This window comes from Glandiceps talaboti, chromosome 7, assembly GCF_964340395.1.
Source record: "Glandiceps talaboti chromosome 7, keGlaTala1.1, whole genome shotgun sequence".
Classification (NCBI taxonomy): domain Eukaryota; kingdom Metazoa; phylum Hemichordata; class Enteropneusta; family Spengelidae; genus Glandiceps; species Glandiceps talaboti.
Genome location: NC_135555.1, coordinates 23,370,868 through 23,395,080, shown reverse-complemented (window position 1 = coordinate 23,395,080; position 24,213 = coordinate 23,370,868). Strand labels below are relative to the sequence as shown.

The 24,213-nt window shown below is 34.3% G+C and overlaps 1 protein-coding gene across 1 annotated transcript; it reads right to left on the bottom strand.

Moving 5' to 3' along the window:
• Positions 1–456: 456 nt before the first annotated feature.
• Positions 457–20,447, bottom strand: LOC144437565 (glycine receptor subunit alphaZ1-like). The gene is made up of 9 exons (XM_078126527.1): positions 20,378–20,447; positions 11,978–12,159; positions 8,472–8,539; positions 6,416–6,639; positions 5,560–5,642; positions 5,149–5,286; positions 3,456–3,685; positions 1,576–1,710; positions 457–757 (listed from the first exon to the last, which is right to left on the bottom strand). Exons 1-9 carry the CDS (start codon positions 20,434–20,436, stop codon positions 482–484), a joined length of 1,395 nt encoding a protein of 464 aa, XP_077982653.1. The 5' UTR covers positions 20,437–20,447; the 3' UTR covers positions 457–481.
• Between the last annotated feature and the right edge of the window lie 3,766 nt (positions 20,448–24,213).

The following is a 24,213-nucleotide window of genomic DNA, read 5'->3' as shown; positions in this document are numbered from 1 at the left end:
TGCTGGTTGTCGTTAGAAAAATTAGAATGTCAGTATTCATTAACAAGTAATTCTATAACTGCGGTTTTCTTGAATTAACGTGTCACCGGTACATGATGAACGCAGAGAGAATGTATTACATCATGACATCAAAACATTCTTGTTATTATGTTTTTCCTCAGACACCTTGAACCTTGAAAATTGTAATTATTTACGTCACGTACCGAAAGGCCATTGGCCTAGCTTGTACACAGTATTAAACGTAATATTAAACAATGTATTGATGACTGTATGGCGATACACTTCAATTGAAGGTTTCTGAAATTCCTTACGAAAATAAACACAATAACGCCACATTCCTTTCAGGTGGTTTCTTCTCAAAAACATCACGTGTCGCGCAAATCACATCTTTCCTCACTTTAAATCACTCTATCCCTGCCGTCTCGAACACATATAAGTTTGCAAGAGAGGTCCCCTGTCCCCTAGAATGCGTCCTTAGTATTCATCGGTCGATTCTAGCGAGAAGATCATCTGAGTAACCTGAAAAACACATGGGCCAATATATCATGTTGAAGATAAGAAAGACCATGGGGAAAAGCACACGCGAGACTCGATCAATTGATCGAGGATTAAGAGATTCTACCATTTTTGTAGTGATATAAAACACCCGACTTTCTTCGTCTTCACCCTTGTCGTTGTTATCATCTGATTTGGCAGGTGGTTGCATGTTATGGTTTAATACTTCCATTTCCACATTACCATTGCCATTGGAATATTCCTATATAAAGATAAATAAGATTGTATCTTATTGTATGCTAATTGTTCATTCAAGAAAACATTGTGTCACATGGTGCCTGCCCTTCAGAGAGTCTGACTCAATGTCGTGTGTAATCTCAAGGATTTCGAAAAGAAAGCTTTAAGCTCACACCTTTAAATAAGACGTTTCGGAATATAGGTTTCATACATATAAACAAATATAGTAACCGGCGTTCGTCTGCGCACTTGTGATGAATCATTCAAATACAAGGTCAACTGCCTGAAATATTGTCAGAGATTGAATACCGTGGGGCAAGAGCGCAAATCAATATCCTGCTATTAATCCCAAGTTGTTGATATTCATCAGTTATCATAACTGCGGCTAGTTTGTAATATACAAATTATGGTATTATTTACAGTGATGAAATCTTGAATAATTAATGACAAGACATTGGGATTTGAAATCTGAAATAAATAAGTCTTTTCTGTCTTTAGTTTTTTAATTCACCACCTGATTTTGAAATGAGGCCATCGAAAGAAAAAATAGTAAATGTTTAGAGAAATGTTTTCAATAATCGATGTCGTCACGTCTTGGGAAGGAAACACAATTCGTCGGTGAAAAAGATATCTCAGAAATCAATATAGTCTCAGAACTTTCCTTTCATAATTTACAATGTATATCTAAGGAGAATGAATTCAATAATTAAGTAGTACGTGCCTAGCGACAGACTTTCTTAAGAAATGACTTAAATGTACTGTTTGGTTATTTCCTTTTTAATTAAACACAAAGATATTATTCATTGTTCAGAAAATTGGTTACATAAACCAAAATATGCTTACCTTTTCTACTGCAGCCTTCATGGCATCCTTATCCTTTCTTCTTTTCTTCTCGGTCAATAGATAATTTACTAGTGCATATTCAATTAATGCAGCAAATACGAAACCAAGACATGTAGTCATCCATACATCGATGGCCTATTCAGATAGAGGAAGAAACGCATTGAACAAAAATGCACTTGATATAATTATACACTATAACTTAAGACCATACTTGGACAAGCATGCAATAGAAGACTCGTCAGTGAACAGAGTAGAATATATGCCACACATAGGTTTTATCCATTTGGTGTCAAAGATCATGGTCTACGACCGAATATTCTGTTCCAGGGGTTTTTATGTAGCACTTGCATTACATATTATTACCCGTACAAAATTCACGACTATTTCCATCGTACTCCAAATGTGGGACTGAGATTATTTTAAACCCTTTTTGCAATTTAAAAACGGCTTATTATTGTATTCAATTTATACGAAAGGGTGTTCGTGAAACATCGAAATGTTTCCATTCATTGGCAATCGCAATCATATCATATCATATCATATCATATCATGATCATATCATATCATATCATATCATATCATATCATATCATATCATATCATATCATATCATATATCATATCATATTAGATCATATCATATCATATATCATATCATATCATATCATATATTACATACCATATATCATAACATATATTATGTCATATCATATCATACCATATCATGTACATCATACCATCATTTCTAACAGGCGACATATATTTGTTTCACATTTTAAAAAGTCAATGTGAGCATTTTAAAAGACAACATGTACATTTGGGAAAACTATTTAACATGCCACAAAAACTTGCGCAACAATTTTAAAACCTATATATATTTTCGCCATTCGCAACTTATCTGTATATAACATATGTAAAATAGTCGTCACTTGCCCATTTGTATAATTTTGTGTATAGACGATGGTTTTACATCATTTGGATATTTTCGATATCAGACTTTACATAAACCTTGTAACAGTGCCAATGGTGTATGCTGACCTGTCCAAACTGTTAGGTCATAGCCTTGAAGTCAACCCTTCTTTTCAAAGAAATGAGAGTTACCCATGCACTATGGCATCTATCACCGCGGGTCTCTCTTGTATTTGCATGTGTGCATGTATACAAAGAACTTGGGTTAATGGGACACTAATTTAACATACGAGCAACTAACGACTACTCCTTAACCAATAAAAGACCAAGCTTACATTTTCACTGTGTAGGATGTAATATCTATTAAGTGTGTGTATGTCTCAAATTATGTTATGTTAATGCACACACTCATAGCATAAATGCTAAAGGTCATGCATGACGCGTACATGTGATGCGACTATATAACATTCTCCTCATGCAATGGCATGTTCCGATGCATTATCTAAACCTAATATATACACTCGGGTTATTGTATTTAATCTCGTTTTTTATCTGGGTCAGTTTTGTTCTTCACGACGTGAATACTTGACTGCTCTACTAAGGGCCATTTTCTACTATTCCGGTATAAAATATAAACTGACAAGCAGACGTTAACCCTGGGGTGAAGTAATTGAACCTGAATGTTCGCCTTAGATTCCTTACTCCATGACATATTGTTCATTTACCTTGTCTGATAAAATTAATGTGTCGTGACAGCCTTGACTGTTACATTGAGTTCAGTGAAACGTTTGTATTCAACGTACAAAATTCCAAGATGTAGGATAGGCTGTCAATTCTATATGAGACTGGCCAGGACAAAGAAAGATGTCTTGATTTGCAATATCGAAATATTCTGCTACGTTAAACATCAGGGTTTTTTTGTTTTGTTAAAATAATTTTTTAAATTATCAATGTAATGCGTATACTCTGTTACCTTTACATAAGCTACACGGGGCAATCCGCCTCTGACACCTGTACCTTGTGCTGTTACAGTCAGCACAGTGGTTATACCAAGGGCGATTCTTGCGGGAGCTCCTTCGGGATTGATCCAAAACGATAACCAAGAAATGAGGACATATACAGCGGTTGGTACATAGGTTTGTAGAATATGATAGTCATAGACGCGGCGTAGTACAAAATAGGCTTCTAGTGCCGTGAAATCACCTGCAAATTTAAATTACAAAATGCGTTTTGCTATATATCAAGACGAAGCCTTTCATTTAAGACCTACTTACCAAACATGTACAAGATAATAGGTCCCATGGAGAGTTGGGAAGTGCTTACCATGCACATTGCATTTTTCTGATCTTATGGGTAGCTAGCGCGCGAATGTACGTGTAACCATGTGTTATGAGTGTGGTTTGCTGTGCAAGACTGCACTACTGAAAGCCCAGAGGGATTTACAATTTCTTTTAAAGAAGGCCATTCTTCTTGTAACTTAATGTGACCAAATTCATTCATTATCGTTATGTTGTAATAAATCTCGCGGGACTTTTTGTGGTGCACAACAGAGTAACCAAAATCACAAGCTTACTAAATCAGCAGCCATGCACCCCAACTAACATGTTTTTATCACTCGTACCTTGACATATGCCACTCTCGGTAAGTCACCGCGTACACCAGTGACTTGAGAAGTTACAGTCAATAAGATTGTTATAGACAGAGCTACCCTGGCAGGTACGCTTTCAGGATTGAGCCAAAAGGACATCCACGAAACGACCACGTACAGACAGATTGGAACGTACGACTGGATGATATGGAAGTCGTAAATGCGTCTCAACAGGAAGTGCACTGCCAGACTGCTAAAAGCTCCTAGTACGATCAGAATACACGTGCATCATAAAGGAAGAAAAGAAGAGAAGAACATTGCTGCAATAACGAGAAGAACAAAAAGCAAGCAGAGGAAGAATGGGGTGCAAGACGACAGATAGCAAAACAGAACATGAGGTAGATTGCTGGAGAATGTCCATAAGCAACTGTCAATCGTCATATTTAAATGTGTAGTACTGGCGAAAATTGTTGAATTTCTTTAAATTTTCATTTTGTCCTGCAGGCTGTTGTATATACATTGTTGATATAAACATTCACCACAATGACGAGGCAGGGTAGCTGCAATATATGGCAATTTTCCAAAGAACTGTGCTCGTAAATGTGTTCAATTATTTGTGTTCGAATATAACACTGGTGTCATTACAACATTATCACAGTACACCATTTTCACAGGTAATAGCTTTGCCCAAATGCTGCATTGGTTTCTATCGACATGAGCAGGAGAGATTATCACCCCTTTGTGATATATGTGAATAAAAATGACGATAATGCCTGGTGTAACCAAGGTACGACAGGTACAGAGGAAATATCATATTAAGTATGTGGTTAATATTGCTAACAATGTTCTCTGTCTAACAACAATGGCATTGATTACCTGCGGAATATTCCAATGACTTTCCACTTGCACTGGTCAAATTCTAAATACTATATTCTCAGAGCTTCAGATATCCACATATTGCGCAATTACTACTTAGACTTATGATTCCTACCAACGCTGATGATGTTAAACTTCTTAGGAATTAGCTATATCCTACAATATTCCTTAGTATTCCTTTTGGTGTTTATACAACTCTTACCAGTACTATATGTTTTATTCAGTTCCGTCGTCTTTACATCTGGTCTTCTGAATTCGGGAATTTCGATGTCAGGGTCAATTTCAATAGGGTCTTCCTCATCCGACCATTTAAATATCAAATCATGTGTACGAAAACCATCTACATAATAGAATAAGAATAAAAGTATTCGGATTTAGGATATCATGACAATTTGCAATTAGAAACATAATGTATCATCTTGGCGGTTATTCCAAAATGTAGAATGATGTCCGCATTAAGAACAGTGTTGGCATTTGCCAAAGGATCTTGAATGATTTTAGCTCTTGATTTGGTCTCTAGATCTGTGCTGATGGAAAATGACGTATTTGAAATGTTTGGCCCATTCTGATATTGCATTGACATCCATACCCTATATATTAGAGACACACTTACAGCTTTCCATAGTTACGTGACAAAGCTGTACATCCATCGGGTATTTCCTGAGATCCATGTTGCAAGCAAGAGTAAGACTTACTCTGTCCAGAAAAAGAGAATTATTTATTTAATCAACCAAGCCCATTGAATGATTAATCATGCATTAACCACTGTTCATTAAAGTACCAAATACAGTCCTAAATCAGTAAGTAATATGTTTAAAAGACATGGTCTGGAACGTGTTCATAGTTTTTCGTCATCTTTGTTTTAATTGAAAGTGACTTGATATGTTTCAGTACTTATTGAAAAATACCGAAGCACCAGTAGTCACTGGCAGAACTCTCACATTATATCTGGTATCATACCGTATATATGATATATTTGCTCATGCGCCTATTTATTATAACATTGCACTTGATCAAAACATAAATGGTGCAATGCACTGCACAAGCGTTAATTTGTAACTTACTATCATAAACTTCTCTACCACCAAAATTCAAGTTCATTTCCCTTTCACACATCTCTGAATAAAATTCTTTCATTTTAAAAAAGAAATCAGAAAGTAGCTTTTGAAATACTTTTCACTGCTGTACATAGCTTTTTTTTTATTACGGCGGGTTATCCTTTCAGCCTCGCGATCATTCGAAAAGATACCCCATGTAAACCAAGTTATGTATCATCCGTAAAGCCTTATTAGATTAGTTTTGTATCCACGTACGAAAAGAAGATTTTAGTTCTAGCACATGTAGCTTTCACTTAATCATATCTAAGAAATGAGATATTGTTAGTAAACTCTTATAAGCTGCTACTGAGAACACATCAGAATCTATAGAAAGTCGTGATTTGAATAAGGAAATAACTGTATTAATCACACCTCATACTGAGTAGAATGTCTCCATTTGGATATATTCTCAAAGCCTCGTTCCGCACTGTTAAGTCGTGCAGCTTTCCTTCTTTTTCATTCGCAAAAAACATGTCTGGTACCCATATCCTGTCTGATAATTTCGGATTTACGCTGAGACTGTATCCTGCAGTGCCATTGTATTGCAATCGAGGATCATTCCATCTCTGTCTGATGAAGACCATTAAGTTATAATCCTAATGAGAAATTAATAATTTGATAAAGTAGATGGAGCATCCAAGTGACAAGTGTTACCTGACAGATCCTATTTTAATCAACATGCGCCAAAGCTTCAGATGTGTGTGTGTGTGAAATATTTGTAATCGGGATACTTCATCATTGAAAACCGGTCAAACTCCATGAATTCGTTTCAAATCCTGTCATCATGCACTAACTGTAACTGGAGTAATAATCTTTAACAATGTTTTCACTGAAAATGTTAAAATACCAATAATCAGGCCCTGTACATATTAATCAGAATTCGATTTTATCTATAGGTAGTGGTACAAAATATTCACATCATGCTTTCATAGGAAGGGGGGCTGATTGCGGACGCGAAATTCAATTTGGTTTGATTTGCTGTAATATACTATGTGTACAGCTACAGAAATTTGTTTACTCACAGGTGATTCAATACTGTTCAGGATGTATGATATTGCGAGAAAGTCATTATGTCTAACAAACCAGGATTTTTTAATTTAAAAAACAAACAAACAAACAAACAAACAAACAAACAAACAAAAACCGTTCCAGTTACAGCTCGTGCAGCTTTAATAACTAATTAAAATTTGAGGACAGAGAACATACAATCAGGAATAATTACTTGTATTTCGAAATACGTTCAACCACTTCATGTATATGCTACATCATGCATATCACTACTATCAGTTTCGTTACAGTAAAGTTGAAAGTCCTCTCGACATGGCTTTGAAATTTGCTTACAAGTTTGATCACATCAGCCTTTATTAAATACTGTGTTACCAATAGTTCATAATGGATACCACCTCCTCTACGTCATATATGATACATGAGGGATACATTCTCAAACGTTCATATGTACAAAGACCATATACACTATAATTTGATCATCAAATATTTTGAATTTACCCAATGAAATGCATTTTGTTTCACTCCACTAGCATGTACGAATGAATTAGTTCAATATAAATCATCAGTTGTTGATATATTGTATTCGTTTTCTAACATCTCTTTCTTTAAGCTGTGTGATATATTTTTTTTCTCTGTCGTAATGTAATTTTTCATGTGATAATCTGAGGCCTTAGCATTTGAAATAAAGCAGATATATGGCGGATGAAATAGGTACAAATTGTAGGCGACACGCTGTAATGGTACGGAGTGACGTATATCCCCTCAAGTAATGCATGCATAATATACTATTTAGCTGTACATCTGTCAGGTGGCTGATAATGGCCTTTATCCGTGAACTTGTTAATTGATGTCATTTTCATCGAACGTCGAATTATTATTACATTACTTATTGGATTACTCTATCTTGTATCTATCAATCATGCAATAATATAGTCTGCCCTCCAATGATTAAGTCAATTACGAAATCATTAGTTTTATAACATGCCACTTACAGACTACATGTATTTATTCTCCGGTAATTCCTAATTACGTACAGGAAATTGGCTACTTTAATTACCTTGCATATGTTAATCAAATAATCCAATTAAAATTAATAACCCTGTCCCATTGACTGGTTATATAAAAACAATCATATTCCTGTCACCTGCTGACCAGCTAACTGTAAACGGAAACCGTGTATTCATTATTTGTCGTAATTTTTGGTAATTATTGTATAAATCAATTATTTTCGAATAATCGGTTATTCGTAAATTCCACACTTGCGGACAAAATGTAGTTAACGGGGAAACGAAAAGAAAGGGGAATTGCAGTATTTGCTAAGAGTTGATTTTAAGGTGTACTTTACAATCAACTCCAGCAAATGTTCAAATGTTTGAATCCTTTAAATATATACTTCATTATGTAACTAAATATATATTACCATAGTTGCTGCAACTGTGCTGAATCCAGTTATTACGTAAACACTTGTGACTACCACGATGGGGGGACCTGTTGAAGAGGAATAAAACACATTACTTACAACTGTAGTAGCACATTTACAGGTTACAAGTATATCAACATAGTTTACCAAACTAGTGACTTGTACGAATTGGCCTAAAAGTTTAGTCAATTACACGATGGTTACATGGTGACTCATTGTGCCCTTAGCTTTCATGTCACGAAGTAACATATATTGCATATACATAGAACAAGGTACATGTTCTGATGTCACGTGATAATGCCCATGATTGTAATGAATATTTAGGTGAATTCAGTTTCTTGGTTAACTCCAATCAGCATTATCTTACGCTCCATATTAAATTTACAGAATGTTATAATGCGTCATATTGCCTGTCATGAGTTTATTACTTTCATAAATTGTATTAGTTTAGAGGATGAAATATAAATTATTTTGTGAAGGAACGTTTGGCACTATTAAGAAGTCGTTATTTCACATTATTCTATAAATTGTAGTAGCTTAATCCAGGGGAATCGTAACCCCAATATTGATTATTAATGTAAAATTGTAAACAGGGGTCATTTACAGGGGTTTCTCTGATAAGCTTTAAATGTTACTAAACAGTATATCAGGTTCAGTGAAATTCGTCAGAAGGTTTAAGTGGAGATAAACACACTACCATCCTTATTTTGTTAATTATGCAAAGAGTGGCAGCATGGACACTAACTATTACAATAAACACATGGTCGACTTGCTTTAATTATTCATTGTGCATGTTAGAGCAGGACATTGCGTCTGTCTAAATCTTGTCTATGGACTGTGTGGTACTACTACCGATTCATTCAAAACATGCACTGACTTATCATTCAAGTGGTAACTTTGAAATCTGTAAGCTAAACATATTTAAACATGCATGTAGTGATCTACAATCACCACACAGACCACAAAATAAGAAACTTTTTTCCAATGAGGGCCAATCTCTGCTATCTGCATTGTGTTTACAACTTTGTAGTTAGTCTCACTGGACTTGGTGTCTAGCCAAATAACTATTGTACACTTCTGGTAAACAAAAAGACCGCGAAATGATCACAGTATTTATCTAGTCGTTTAGAAGCAGATATCTAGTAATGTCAAAGTAACAACACCCCATTCCTGAAATTTCACAATTGAAACATTTCATATATTTTCAAATTGAGCAAATATGCTCTTTTGTTCCATGACGTACGTTCTATTCGTTTAAAGAGCGTTTCAATCTAATAATAGAAGTATATGGTAATACCATGCATACTACTCCATTATCTACGCACGTATTTACAGTTATGGCTTGTGAACATACAATATAAGACACTTCGACACCCTACCAGTATAATTGCAAGTTGTCGTATCAGGTAGACGTGGACACATACCTAGACTGGGTTGATTTGAATTAAAACATATCTATATGAATTAATCGTTTGCTGCTATCTGTTCGATGGATACTCACCTCGAATTGACATCAGCTCAAAAAGCGCTATGCTGTCCCGCAGCCTTACATATTTATTACTAGGAATGAAAGTCTATGATTATTTAATTTTCCGACGGTATGACTGATGTAAACTGTACTTAAAATAAGAATGTGAATTCAATGTGTCATTGACTGGTATCTGCACCAATACGTCTATTAAACAAACACGTCTTTTTCTGTCTCTTTAACATTTATTACTAGAAACTGTAACTTATCATAGACTATACCAGATTTAAACTGAACGCCTCCCGTAAGGGAATCACTAATTATACAAATAACTCATTAAATTAAAAAAAACAATGGTAAACAGGCTTTGTTTTTGGACAAGCGTGCTTTCTTAGGTTAATGTATGTAAGAGTGTATGATACTGCTTAATTACTGAATATCGTTCATTATTCAAAATACTCATTAAAGGTAAAAGTTGTAGCAACAAACTTCATAGGACAGGTGCATATTATTATGGTTGATATATGTATCATATTCTACGAAATTTGAGGCTTGCATTTTTAAGATATAGCCTAATTACCGAAAATCATTAATTTTGCAAATTATTCATTAACACTGTAAGGCACATCAACTAACATTATAGGACATGCACAATTTGTTATGGTTAATGTATGTACTGAATTGTATTGAAATTGAAGTATGCAGTCATAAGATATAGCCTAATTACCTAAAATCATTAATTATGCAAATTATTCATTAAAACTGTAAAGTATATAAAAATGTTGTAGGACATATCCGCTTTGTTATGGTTAACATATGTACTAAATTGTATTGACATTGAAGTATGCAGTTTTAAGATATAGCCTAATTACCGAAAATCATTAATTATGCAAATTATTCATTAACATTGTAAGGTACATCAACTAACTTTATAGGACATACACAATGTGTTATGGTTAATGTATGTACTGAATTATATTGAAATTGAAGTATGCAGTCGTAAGATATAGCCTAATTACCAAGAATCATTAATTATGCAAATTATTCATTAACACTGAAAGGTACGTCAACAAGCTTCACAGGACATATGCGATTGTTAAGGTTAACGTGTGTACTGAATTATATTGAAATTGAAGTATGTATTCTTAAGATATAGCCTAAATACCCGAAAACCATTAATTATGCAAATTATTCATTAACACTGTAAGGTGCATCAACAAACTTGATAGGACATATGTGTTTTCTTATGGTTAATGTATGTTCTAAATTATGTTGAATTTGAAGTATGCATTCTTAAGATATAGCCTAATTACCAAAAATACTTAATTATGCAAATTATTCATTAACGCTGTAAGGTACATCAACGAATGTTATAGGACAAATGTATGTTGTTATGTTTAACGAATATACTAAATTATATTGAAATTGAAGTATGCAGTCTTAAGATATTGCATAATTAGTTGATTTCATTAATATGCAAATTTCTCTAATTAAACATTAAGAGATCTGGCTCAAAACCTAATCAGGTCTAGCCATTACCCTAAAGATTATATATTCCAAATTTCATTACAATTGAGCCAGCCGATTTTTAGAAAATGATGACACAGACACACAGACAGACAGACAGACAGACAGACACACAGACACACAGACAGACAGACATTCCCCTTTTAATACCTCCCGTACCCTTACGGGAGGTAAAAACGGCGAGTGTTCCTGCAAAAGGCTTAAAGGACCGAGCAAATACCAACAGTTTATTGGTAAAGTCGATAATTTTTGAAATAACCATATTGCAGATACTTCTTTCAAAACATTAGCTTACTCGCTCTTTTTTCTTGAGACGACGACATTTATGACGGAGGTATGACACGGTACAACCTTGACACAGATACTGGACCAGATTGTATTCGTGATGTATGTATGTATGTATGTATGTATGTATGTGTTTGTGTGTTTATTTGTCTGTATTTTTGTTTGTTTGTCTATTAGTCAGTCTGTTAATTAGTATGTATGTAGTTTTATATGTGTATTTCCTTACCTGCTGCATTTGGTCTTATTCTCATATCGTAATTCTGGAGAATGTCATCTAATATTTTGGTGAGATCTGTATCTAGGTCATAGTGAACATCTGTACCACTTCCATGTGAAGATGACGAGAGTGAGTCATCTGTAGGCACTGCTATGGCTGTAGGTTGACTTGTCAAAGATAAAGGCGTAGACCTGTTCAGAATTAATTTAAAATTGAAACGTTTTCAGACAGTCTACTTATTACGCAATTCTTAGATGTCGACATTGTATGGAACAATGATGTTTAAATATAAGAGTTTTAATACTACTATTCATTTTGCCATGAACTTGGCAAATGAAACAAACCTTTTTCAGCAAAGAAAGTAACGCTTTTTAGAATTCAGAATATCTGGTTCGAATAGTCAGCACAGTTTTCGTTAATCGGCCGACAAGAGATATCACGTGTACACTTGTAGTTTTATGCCACGGAGCCTGAATAATGAAAAGAATCACTGATGCGCGCGAGTCTTACGAGTATTCTATCCAATGCAATGTGCATTTGCTAGATACCACTCCCATGACAAAATACAAAGTGCCATCATGTCATAAGTCGTACGGTGTGTTTAAATCTTTCGATTTTACCGAGATAGTTAATAATGTCGTTTATAGATATAAATACATTTTAGTCGTTTTATAGTGTGATAATTTAATTGGAAAATTTTCTTCCATCTTGTAAGTTCTCGATATTTTGACACATTTGTCTTGTATCTTGTGGTTATACCATTATCATCGAATGGAAGTCCTTCTTAGGTTACAATGCAACCATTTAACCGATTTGCTTGTCAAGATATGTGCGACCCTAGAGAGATCTTGCACACACGTTCACTTAATTTTCATTATAATCCTGGTATCAATCTTGTCTGCTGAAGTGAATAAACATTAGTGCTGCCATAGTGTATTTGTAGTTCGTTTCTGCTGCCTCGGCAATTTTGTTTCCTTAATAGGAGACTAAAAAGGTTGGGGCGACCGTTTACTAACATGAAATGACAAAAAAAGTAAACATCATGTCTATATCTATACAGCTGATAAAGTGTTAAAGGATGGATGATTGTACAAAATAGGAGCAGAATACCTTCCATAATATGATATATGGATATACTTACAGGTAACCAGATGCGTCATATATTATCATTGTGTGACTGAATTCGATTGAATGTTCACCTTATACTCAGTCAGGCAACCGTATTCCTACAAGGTTAACGTTGTAAGGCAAATACAATATAATACATCAATTATAATTCTGCCGTAGTCAGGAGTGTATTTTGACCCTACACTTTGAGCGTTACTAAGTCACGAATGCTAAGGCTGGATAAATAACGAACATCAGATGTAGTGGAACAATGCATGTCTTGGATAGTCTGCCAGTCCAGGAATTTCAAAACGTGCAGTTTCATCTGAGAATGAATATCTAGCTGTGTTAACACTACGATTACGTCTTCCTATATTAATATTTAGTTGGCTAAGTTGATCATGATGCCATGTCATTATGTAATAACAAAATATATTCCCTGCTCTTAACCAGTGTCATTCACTTTGTTTTTAACAGCATTGCATCATTTCGTTTTACCGTTATTTCAATTGTAAACCAAATACAGATTTCACGATTGGTGTTTATCGTTGGACGACAAACACTTACTACTAAATGTACCGAAGCGAAGTCAAAGAGGAACACTTGTGTATAATACGTTTCCTTAAATTGATTTTGTTGTGTTGTATTGTGTTTTGTTGTGTTGTGTTGTGATGTGTTTCTATAACCATACATATGGAACCTTTCCCCATTCATTTGAGTATAGCTACTGCGTCATATACTTGCATGGCCTCACATTTATAACATACTTAATGTTTAATAGCTTGCAATCATAAACCACTGCTGCAATCGTCCAGACGATAAACGTTTAAATATTGATACTTCAAGGTGACATGAGGTCAAAACAAACATACAATATTAATTACGCATGTTTAGATTTATATGACGGCGGTACGCTGAAACAGACTAGCAGATTAACAAACATTGAATTACACAGGCCTTCTCATCATTAACCTTCCAGTGCACGTCTCTGATCAATATGATAATAGAAATGACATTTGCAGATTATGTCCTCATGATTAGTCAGCCGCTTGAGAAAAATTCACTTTACCCAATTATCCGTTATCTAAGTTCCTAAATGTCTGTACTAACCATACTAAAGGATATCATGACATAATGTCATGGACTTGTTTCACATAACTGATGGAATGTTTATAACCAATTATATAAACTCTTAGCGCGAGTGTGATAGATATTTCCCTCAAGACATCTTTTTTAAACTTATTAATACTATATGGCAATCCCACGTTGCAACACAATCGTTAAGGTAAACATATGGAAAACATAATGATATACTAGGAATGTTGATACTGTCAATGCGGTCGATTTTGTTTTTGTTTTTTTCACACATATACAGTTTAATTTTGGGTTTTGCTAATTGGCAAAATGCAGACAATAAAGAACGAAATAGTGTTATAAAGCGCTGAACAGTTATGATCGAGCATTATATATAAATGTGTTTACTGTAAATTAGAACTTGTCGACAAACACTCTTCTCTAGATCTAGAATTGCCATTTGGTACTGTAAAAGATATCCCTAGCTTTGTATCATTCGTAAGTCGTTTGCAAGTAATTGTACTGAGTGTAGGTAACGATTATTTATTATCCTTGTTGTACGTTTCGTAAGTGATATATAGTAAACTTGGTATATATGTCTTTCAATTTTGAGTTTAAACTCTTTTTATGCATATAGTGCAAAAGTGAAGTCAAAGAAGATGACAAGAATTCGAATCTCTTTAATAATGGTAATCTAAATGAATTTTACTTCACATGTTTACATCAAATTCCTTCTGAGATGCATGGTGGTATCTGAATATTTTCTAGAAGAGTAACATTACATATGTTATCGTTCATTTACAAGTATGTTGAACACAAAGGATTTACATTAAAAATAATGATTTTTTTTTTCATTGGATTAAATATACAATGTTAAGATAATAGCAACCCTTGATTTGCTTTGATTTGATTTTGTTTTATTTGATTTGATTTTGTTTTATTTGATTTGATTTGTTTTATTTGCATTTATTAGGTAATAACTATACAAGTACATATTAAATACAAGGTATAAAAATCACTGACGATAACACATAAAAAGCACTTTTCCCATGTAGTCCTCGTATGGAGATTTAAGATGCCATGGCAAAAATGGTATAGAAAAATGCATTTCAATAGACATGACAGAAAACAAACCCTCTGAAAGAAATTGTGATTCTGCGCATAATTAGCCATCGTCTATTTCACTCTTCCATACACGTCTATGTAATCAATTCTTTTGGTCACATCATGTCTATGTGCTTGATTGAATTTAATGAACTTTTAATCAATAACCCTTAGGCATCGTCGTTTGTGGCACCTATCCACTTCAGACACATTTCTCTCTCTTTCACAAGATTATCCTTATGAATCACTCATTTGCTCAAGAGGAAATAACTAATAAGAAAGTCAAACAGATATAATACAACATGCTAGACATTTTCGATCTCGGTTAATGCAGACTATGATATGAAAAGTGCTACGTTAAAACAGGTTAAAACAACAGTGCTATAATAATTTAATTCAACTATCGGATATAAAACCCTCATATTAACCTGTCGCCACTGACAGCAAGTTATATGTGTCGTCATGTTGTCCATACGCGCTATATTTTAGGAATAGAAGGACGACATTAACTTTATGCAATTGTTTATGTCCTGACGTGAGCATAATATTAACAACAATTATGATATTATGTTAATTTCTCCATTTATGTTGTGTATGATTGTTGGGTATTTAAACATGTTTTAACAGAAAAGTTAACGGTTGAGTTTGCTGCCACCTGTCATGTGTGTATTGTTAGACATATAAAACACAGTGCCTTAGGGTGCTAAATTATTCATAAAATACAGACCTGTATTTGTTAGTTTTAAGTCTCTCATTCCATTGCAACATAATGAAACCGACTACATGATAGAATTAAAACACTGGAAAACTTGCAGGGTATTTCTCACTTGTGTTATTACATCGAGTGCCTTCTACAGCAAATACAAAGAAGGTTTGTCAACTCATCTGGCCCATCAAGAATGTCATACGAACATCAGGTGTGTTTAAACATGATCAATAAGTGCCAACTAAGAAAATTAATAAGGGAAATTTTGTAGTATTAATTTATTGCTGATTAAGTGTCAGATGGCATCTAGGCGAACGTTTTTTACAAAGGGACTGACGGGGGCATTCGTATTGCGGCGTTAGAGGTGAAATTCTTGGATTGTCGCAAGACGAACAACTGCGAAAGCATTTGCCGCTTGGCTATTAGACAAGTTATATATAATGAATTGGGGACTAGACGCGGCACTTAAAGCTGTGCATTTAAAATAGGATCTGCCAATTTATAAATTATATTGCTTGAAGGAAGTCATATTTGCGAATAATGCTCTTCAAACCCAAAAGACGGTATCAGCCAATCAACAACCTTAGATTAATAAATCCTTCATCAATTTTTGCAAGGAAGAATTTTATTTTTCACATTAATCGCACTCGAAATATGAATATATCTCCACTTAGTGTTTCAAATATAACTTTGAAAATTGTCCTACTTTTAATTGGACGGTCTGTATACCAGTCTGGGCCAAGGTTATAATATAAATATACATGTGCCAGGTATATTTGACACGGCCAAATGCGTTAACCATATGTTCATCCTGCCATGTGCTATATTTGAAAACAAAACATTAGAAAAGATATTCTTTGCAACTGTCAATCAAAGAAATTTCTGAAATTATTTGATAAGGTAAATGCTGATATCGCAGGAAATTGAGTATTTGATGATTTTGTTATAATTGATTTTCTATTTCACATACATATCTATTCTGATTTTGATATTACATCCGTAATTGTCTTGGTACAACAGTGATTAACTTGTGTTTACACACCTTCTTATCTTTCTAGTTATTAATGTGACTGCTGGTTTATTTAAACGATGGTTTATCTATTCATCTTGATAAATTTTTCTTTTCACCAAGAATTTGAACGCAACATTGCATTCTGATCTATCTCATGATTTTATAAATGATTACTCGGCTTTACATGATGGATTAACTTTTTTATGAAACCAAATTACTTTCACGACTGTTTTAAGGACGGGGTCCATTTATCGTTAAGTGGAGGTGACTTGAGCATTCACATGAAATAGAATATAGTAAAGGTGAATAGCGGAATGATCTTTCATGTAAAGGGAATAATTTGTACTTCTGTGTCTTTGATAGTAACTGGGTTTTTTATTATTTTTTTTAAATGGCCAGGATGAGGATTTGATATTTATTTTAGATTGTTGCTTATTGACCATTGGAACATATTAGTTCAGAATCTGGTGATAGCTTGCCTCATTATCCATGTAGACTGAGAAATGAACCTCGAATTATACAATGTGCTTTCTAAAGTAATATGTTTCTAGACTTCTAACTATAGACATATACAATGTACAGCATCGTTAAAGTAAGTCTCAATGTCCTTGAAATGTCAGCTTTACTGTAAATACAATCATATCGCATTGCGAGTTATGCAATAGCTATGATACGAGCAAAAGATGTGAAGTGATAATAAGCATACGGTCGAATATAATCCCCTGCCCCTTCAATGGATTCTTAATATAGTAGTTGTGATCATAGCATTAATCGTGTGTTTCCCTTGAAATACCCAACAACATATGTTCTTTTGTTATATTTTGGAAGGCTTTGTTATTAGTTACTGGTAAAAGTGTATAATGCTAACATTTAATAGCCTCTGTTATCTTTTCTCTCGAGCACAAAATAAAAAAGCAGTACATGCTGGTTATACACTCATAGCTGTGTAATTGTGTAACTTGTATGTTATTTAATAGCGTTTGTCTATTAGGTTGTTCTATATTGTTGGCTATTGTTTCGATATGGTGCGATGGATGGCTTAATAGACAGGTAGTTTTCATTTATTGGATATGTAAATTTACCATCGTTATTATGTGACTGTGTGTGTGTGTGTGTGTGTGTAAATTCATAATTTATCGCTTTGTTCTTCTAGTAACGAGTTCTGTGTGACTAATTTTGTGTGCATTTTTCTTACTTGTCCCACGTTTGGATATACAGCTTTATCTATGTTTAAATATCTAATCTTTTACAGAAGCAATCATAATTTCTCTTATATATTGAAACATTCACATTCAAACAATTCTAGTAGACGGTGATTTATCGAGCAATTTGATTTTCATTTTGACAAAATTATTCATAGAGAAATTCTAATTTGTTCTATATTATTTGTGTCATGATTTATAATTCAAACTGACAAAGAAAAAGACTGTTAAAGGCTGTCTGTATTTGTGTGTTCTGTGATTAACATGTCGAGATGCAAACTATATGCATGTTTTGTTTTGTTTTAATTTTTATTGTAAATCCAATAAATGAGCAAGGAAGAGGGGGTATATATTATATTTAATTGAACATGTCCTCAGCCATATAGTTAGTGGTTACAAAACACTGTAATCATCCTTATCTCATTTCAGCATTGGAGAATCTTGAATGTATGTATGTATGTATGTATGTATGTATGTATGTATGTATGTATGCATGTATGTATGTGTGTGTGTATGTATGTATGTATGTATGTATGTATGTATGTATGTATGTTAGGCAAGTAGGTGCCTAACTAGCTAGGTAATTATGTATGTGTTATAAAAATAACGTATTAAAACCAGGTCCTTATTTTGAAATTCAATGCATAAATTATTCATTTCTCCACCTCCTAGTGCCTGTATTATTTGCAATTCGCACCTAGATGCACATACCCACCGATGACGGGATTGTTATTTTTTAAAACATATTTCACATGATAGTGAGTGATGATTGGTGTACAATGTTGAATTTTGAAATACATGCCCGTGTATATGTAGGTAGGTAGATAGGTTGGTTGGTTGGTTGGTTGGTAAAGTCCACACGTCCTCGATCTACTCTATATGCTCGTTTTAACTCATCATATGTTGCAATTGTAATTTCCTGTTAGTGGGTAAACAATGTTTTTATCGTTCCACGTCAGACTTACAAAATAATTTACTGGGTTGATATTCTGTAATCTAGGGCTTCCTCGCTGAGTTATGTACATCTGAATCGTTTTATTTTGATTCATAGTCAAAGTGTGTAAGGATGACGTTTACCGTTATGCTATGTGTAAAACAGTGAATGTATCTTTAGCTATCGTGCTTTCCTGTACTCTTTTGTAAGTATAGTGCGTAAACACATTCTCAAGGAATAGGAAATTAAACATTACGTATACTCATATATTGTAGAATCTCGTCAAGAGCTTGCTCAAAGATTGGTTTTCAAACAAGCGGGACATTTAAATTTCTACATAATTCACTACAAGGCGACTAGTAAATAGTTTGTTTCTATTGATACTCTGTCGTTCTGTAGACATCATATGCACCAGGCTCGTCTATTCACCAGGAGTACTAATTTTCTATAATTTCTAATCTACAGCATTCTTACGTCATGCAGATGATTGTTGAATGCTAACTCCAGCGCAACTACTACATCATATTTTATCTTATCTAGCTTTATATCATAATGTGTTTTAGTTGATTTTTTTCTATTTCACTAGGGTTTTCATTAGGTTTTTTAGCTTTATACTGTTGCTGCTGCAGCTGTTATCATCATCATCATCATCATCATCATCATCATCATCATCATCGTCGTCGTCGTCGTCGTCGTCGTCGTTAATGTTTTTGTAGTTGTTGTTGTTGTTGTTGTTGTTGTTGTTGTTGTAGCTTTTTGTTTTGTGTTTTACTCTTCACCATCATTTATTGATTCTGCGTTAGAGCACCCTGATCTAACTATAGGGCAACCTCCACGAGAAAGTAAAACTCTAGCAAGACAACACTAAAATAGCTGTAAACCTGTCAATCGTATTCTAAAATGAACATTTTTCTCCATTATTTTTTTACAATAATACGATTAGGTTGCTAAATAACTCGAGGTTTTGTTTAGTCATCGGCTAACTATGTAACGATTGCTGAGCAGTAAAAAACAGTTCATATAGCAGTTACCAATTACACTGAACCTATATAATGCAATTACAGGTTTGTTAGAAGAAGATTAGTGCTAAAGTATTGTCTAAATAAAACTCTAGACTGAAGGTGACAACTATGTAAAATATGTCAACGAATATACGATGGGTAAACCGAACCATGACGTGCAATCGGGGTTAAATACATCTTATAACATGTAACAATTTTGACAGTATTTAGAAAATACAATTGTCACAACAAAATGAATGGAACCGTACCTGTTATTGCCTGAAGATGAAGGAGTCACCGAAACAGCAACGCATAGACAATATGACATGACGATCAACACTATCATGATGTGAGCTTCTGTCTCTGCCATGGCTTGAATGAAAGCTGTAGTAACCAGATGGCACATAAACGTCAATTAGCAAACACTGCCGAGTGTCGTTGAGCAGCCGAGGTTGTACTGTTGATATGTGAGCACAGTACAAGGTCTAAACACGAAATGGCCTTGTTATGTACAGGAATTGATGTGTTTTCCACTCCCTCTGAACTGTAGGGGTCAGTCGCCAAGGGGTTTGACATACATCGGTCTCTCTTATGCTCATGATGTACCTTCTCTGCCCACTGCTATATATAGCTCTCTACATCTGCTAGCTGGCTGAATCAGAATAAACGATAAGGGGCTAAACTGAGCAGGCGCACAAAGTCAAATTACTAATAAACCAATGACATTCCATGTTACTCGTTTCAAAGTGGCTATTTTGTATATTGTTTAAGTGAATCTTGATTAAAGCATACGTTTAGACTACAAGTAAATCGTCATCGTACCATGACTTAAATTACAACCCTCGTGTAAATGTACCCATACATTAAATGAAGCAAAAACAATTATGCATATATGTTGCAGGAAACAAGCAGAATTTACGGCGGCGAGGGGGGGGGGGGGGCTAAGGAGAAATGAAAGTAGGTATGAAATAATTTGTTCATGAATTGAACCATATTGAACGTCAAGAGCAGTCTAGTACCTTGTACATACACACACAAAGATATATATATATATATATATATATATATATATATATATATATATATATATATATATATATATATATATATTATGGATAGTACTATAACGTTGACTCTTTGAGCAAAAGTTAATTAACAATCAAGGGCAGTCGTTTACCTCATACGTTTGTAAAATTCTTCACTTCATTTTAATACCTACCGTATATTTAATATGAGACATTTAATAACCAAGCGATTGTTTGTGTCTGCCTTAAATCTCTTTCAGGTTAACATATTGTATAGTATAATATAGTAAATAAGAGAGGGTATTGAAAACAATATTAATATTCAAGTACTCTATGGCATTCAATAATGTGTATACTTTTAAAATATATGCCTAATATGTATTATGTATGAATGCTGAAGTCGATTGCACTGTTATTAATATAGCGTACCATACAATTGTACATCTCCAGAATGTGGGAAGGTGGATGTACCGTATAATTCGTATAATTTCACCCCAACATATTCTCTATGTAGCCTTTTAATGGGCACGAAAACCTTTAGGCTCATGGGGTGGGGGGGCTACATTTTTTGAGAGCGCGACGTAGGGGGAGGAGTGTCGAGTGTCTTCGAAAAAAATTTTGACCAAAATATGTTATTCTCAGCCCCCCCCCCCCCCGTTTGTTCCCTAACGCGCCACAGCACATTTTCACCTTCACAGCATCTCATAGAACGTAAATAGGTCCCATACTATTATTATATACGAATGACATGATATGCAACACATATGTAGTGACGAAGAGCGTCGTCCCCATTTCTATTTTTACTCGATTGCCAACTGTTGCTGTGTGTGTTTATATGGTGGAATCATAGAAGATCCACGAGATCCATATTCCTGAATATACTTCTCCTATGTGCTCTCCGTGATGCGACAAGCATCATTGTGCAACCGTAAGCTTTTAGCAATTGTAAGGTATATGTAACCATTGGTTATCTTTTACTCGTGAATTGCACTGGATAACGGCATTTGTGAGAACGAAGTTTACTTCCATTTTCATAAACGTCAGATCCCTCACCCACGCCCTAAATTCATATACTCTCTGACTATTTATAGAGTACACTACGTCTGTTACTCAGTATTCATCATTGGAGCAAATATTATTTCAAATGCTAAAAATAATGTCCCTAAATGATATTAAAATTAGATAGCTAATATAACAATGATGGTTCAGTGTTCGGGAACTGATGCACGAAATATAGTCGGATGTTCATGTAATTCCCCAGCAGACAACGTCGTACGATTCACAGCTGAGCACTATAACCGTCGATGTTAAAGTGTAGGCTTTTAAACGTGTGTATGTTGTATACCTAATTATTTTACGTTGGCCATGTATCCCTCGTCCCTCATAACAAGCTATGATCGCCATGTTGTATATTTTATGAAAGCAGAAATCACAAATACGTATTTTCTCTTCAAATTTGCTCATTACTATAATTGTACACATTTAAAAATTAGAGTTATCAATGTGTACACAAACAAAATTTGTAAGCTGACTAAATTAGTAAGCAATGCTACCATATATATATATATATATATATATATATATATATATATATATATATATATATATATATATATTTGTGTGTGTGTGTGTGTGTGTGTGTGTGTGTACTGTTTGTTTTGAAAGATCGGTTCAGAATCCTATCGGGAAGGTATGCCCATTAACGTTAACCTGGAAAACAATCAAACTGCATAGCTTTAATTTAATGCACCTTCGGTACATATATGTGCGCCACTGGACAATTCGCCTCTCTGATAATGATTCCGATGATTCCGTTCTAGTTTTGCCCTCGGCATCAACACTCGTAAAATAAATCGCATTGCCTGTACATGTCCTGTACAGTTTATCACCCAGTTGTTACAATGACTGAATTGATATTTCATGTAAATAAATACGTAATGACGGGGATGCAACATGTCTTGTCAATTCCTAAGGGAGTTCAATGGCTCCTTGTGTCTACAGAGTTTGTATATTTTGGTTTCAAAATGGGATTTAGAAATCGAATCCATCATGACTCTTCTACAAAATTACTTTATAATTAAGATTTGTTCATGGGATACATTTCATTTGGTGAAGTAGAACAAATGTTACATGTCACAGTCACTTCTTAAAGTAAGGAAATACAGCTTATATGCATTCGATGTGTTCTTTCCACCCGTTTGCACGTTCATCTTATATGCAGAAAACTATTTCAATTGACCAAACGTTTACAAATGACGCAATAAGTAGCTGAGACGACCCTATTTTCGATTAACGTTTCGTTGTAAATACACTTTCATGATCCACAATAAACCGTATTTAATCCTAATTCGATATCACTCCGTGTGTGGTAGAAGTTTCTGATTATGCACAAAGAGATGATGTTTTATAATCACGTCAGAACGTTATCACAAAGCATATCCGATGAGAGTTCTACGACTTTGTTGACATGATTAGGCAAGTATTTGTTGATACAATATGTCAATATGATAGCAAATATGAACTATAATATTACAGACGTATATATACATCAACATGATAAATAAATAAACAGACCGTATTTCAGTAGTCAATCCATCCATCTAGTATCTATCCATCCATCCATTCACACACACACACACACACACACACACACACATACACATACATACATACATACATACATACATACATACATACATACATACATACACACACACATACATACATACATACATACATACATACATACATACATACATATCAGCAGTTATTTACTCAGGATTCATGATAAACATTATATAGATAACGATGTTTATCCCCCCAAAATCGACTGGACACAAAATTTACACATTCATGTCTTACATCTTCTTTTCCATGTTCTGAAAGAGCCTTTAGCAGCACTAACACTCAGGTATCGTGCTGACCACTTCTTGGTTTGATGCGGGATGCCAATCAACTTAAAACCAGGTATTACTATTACACGTTTGTGAACTAATCCTAAACTGCCGATCACTATGACAACGATTGTACAAAAGAACCCTAGGTTATTAATTTCAAGAGAGAGTGGCATATATTTATCA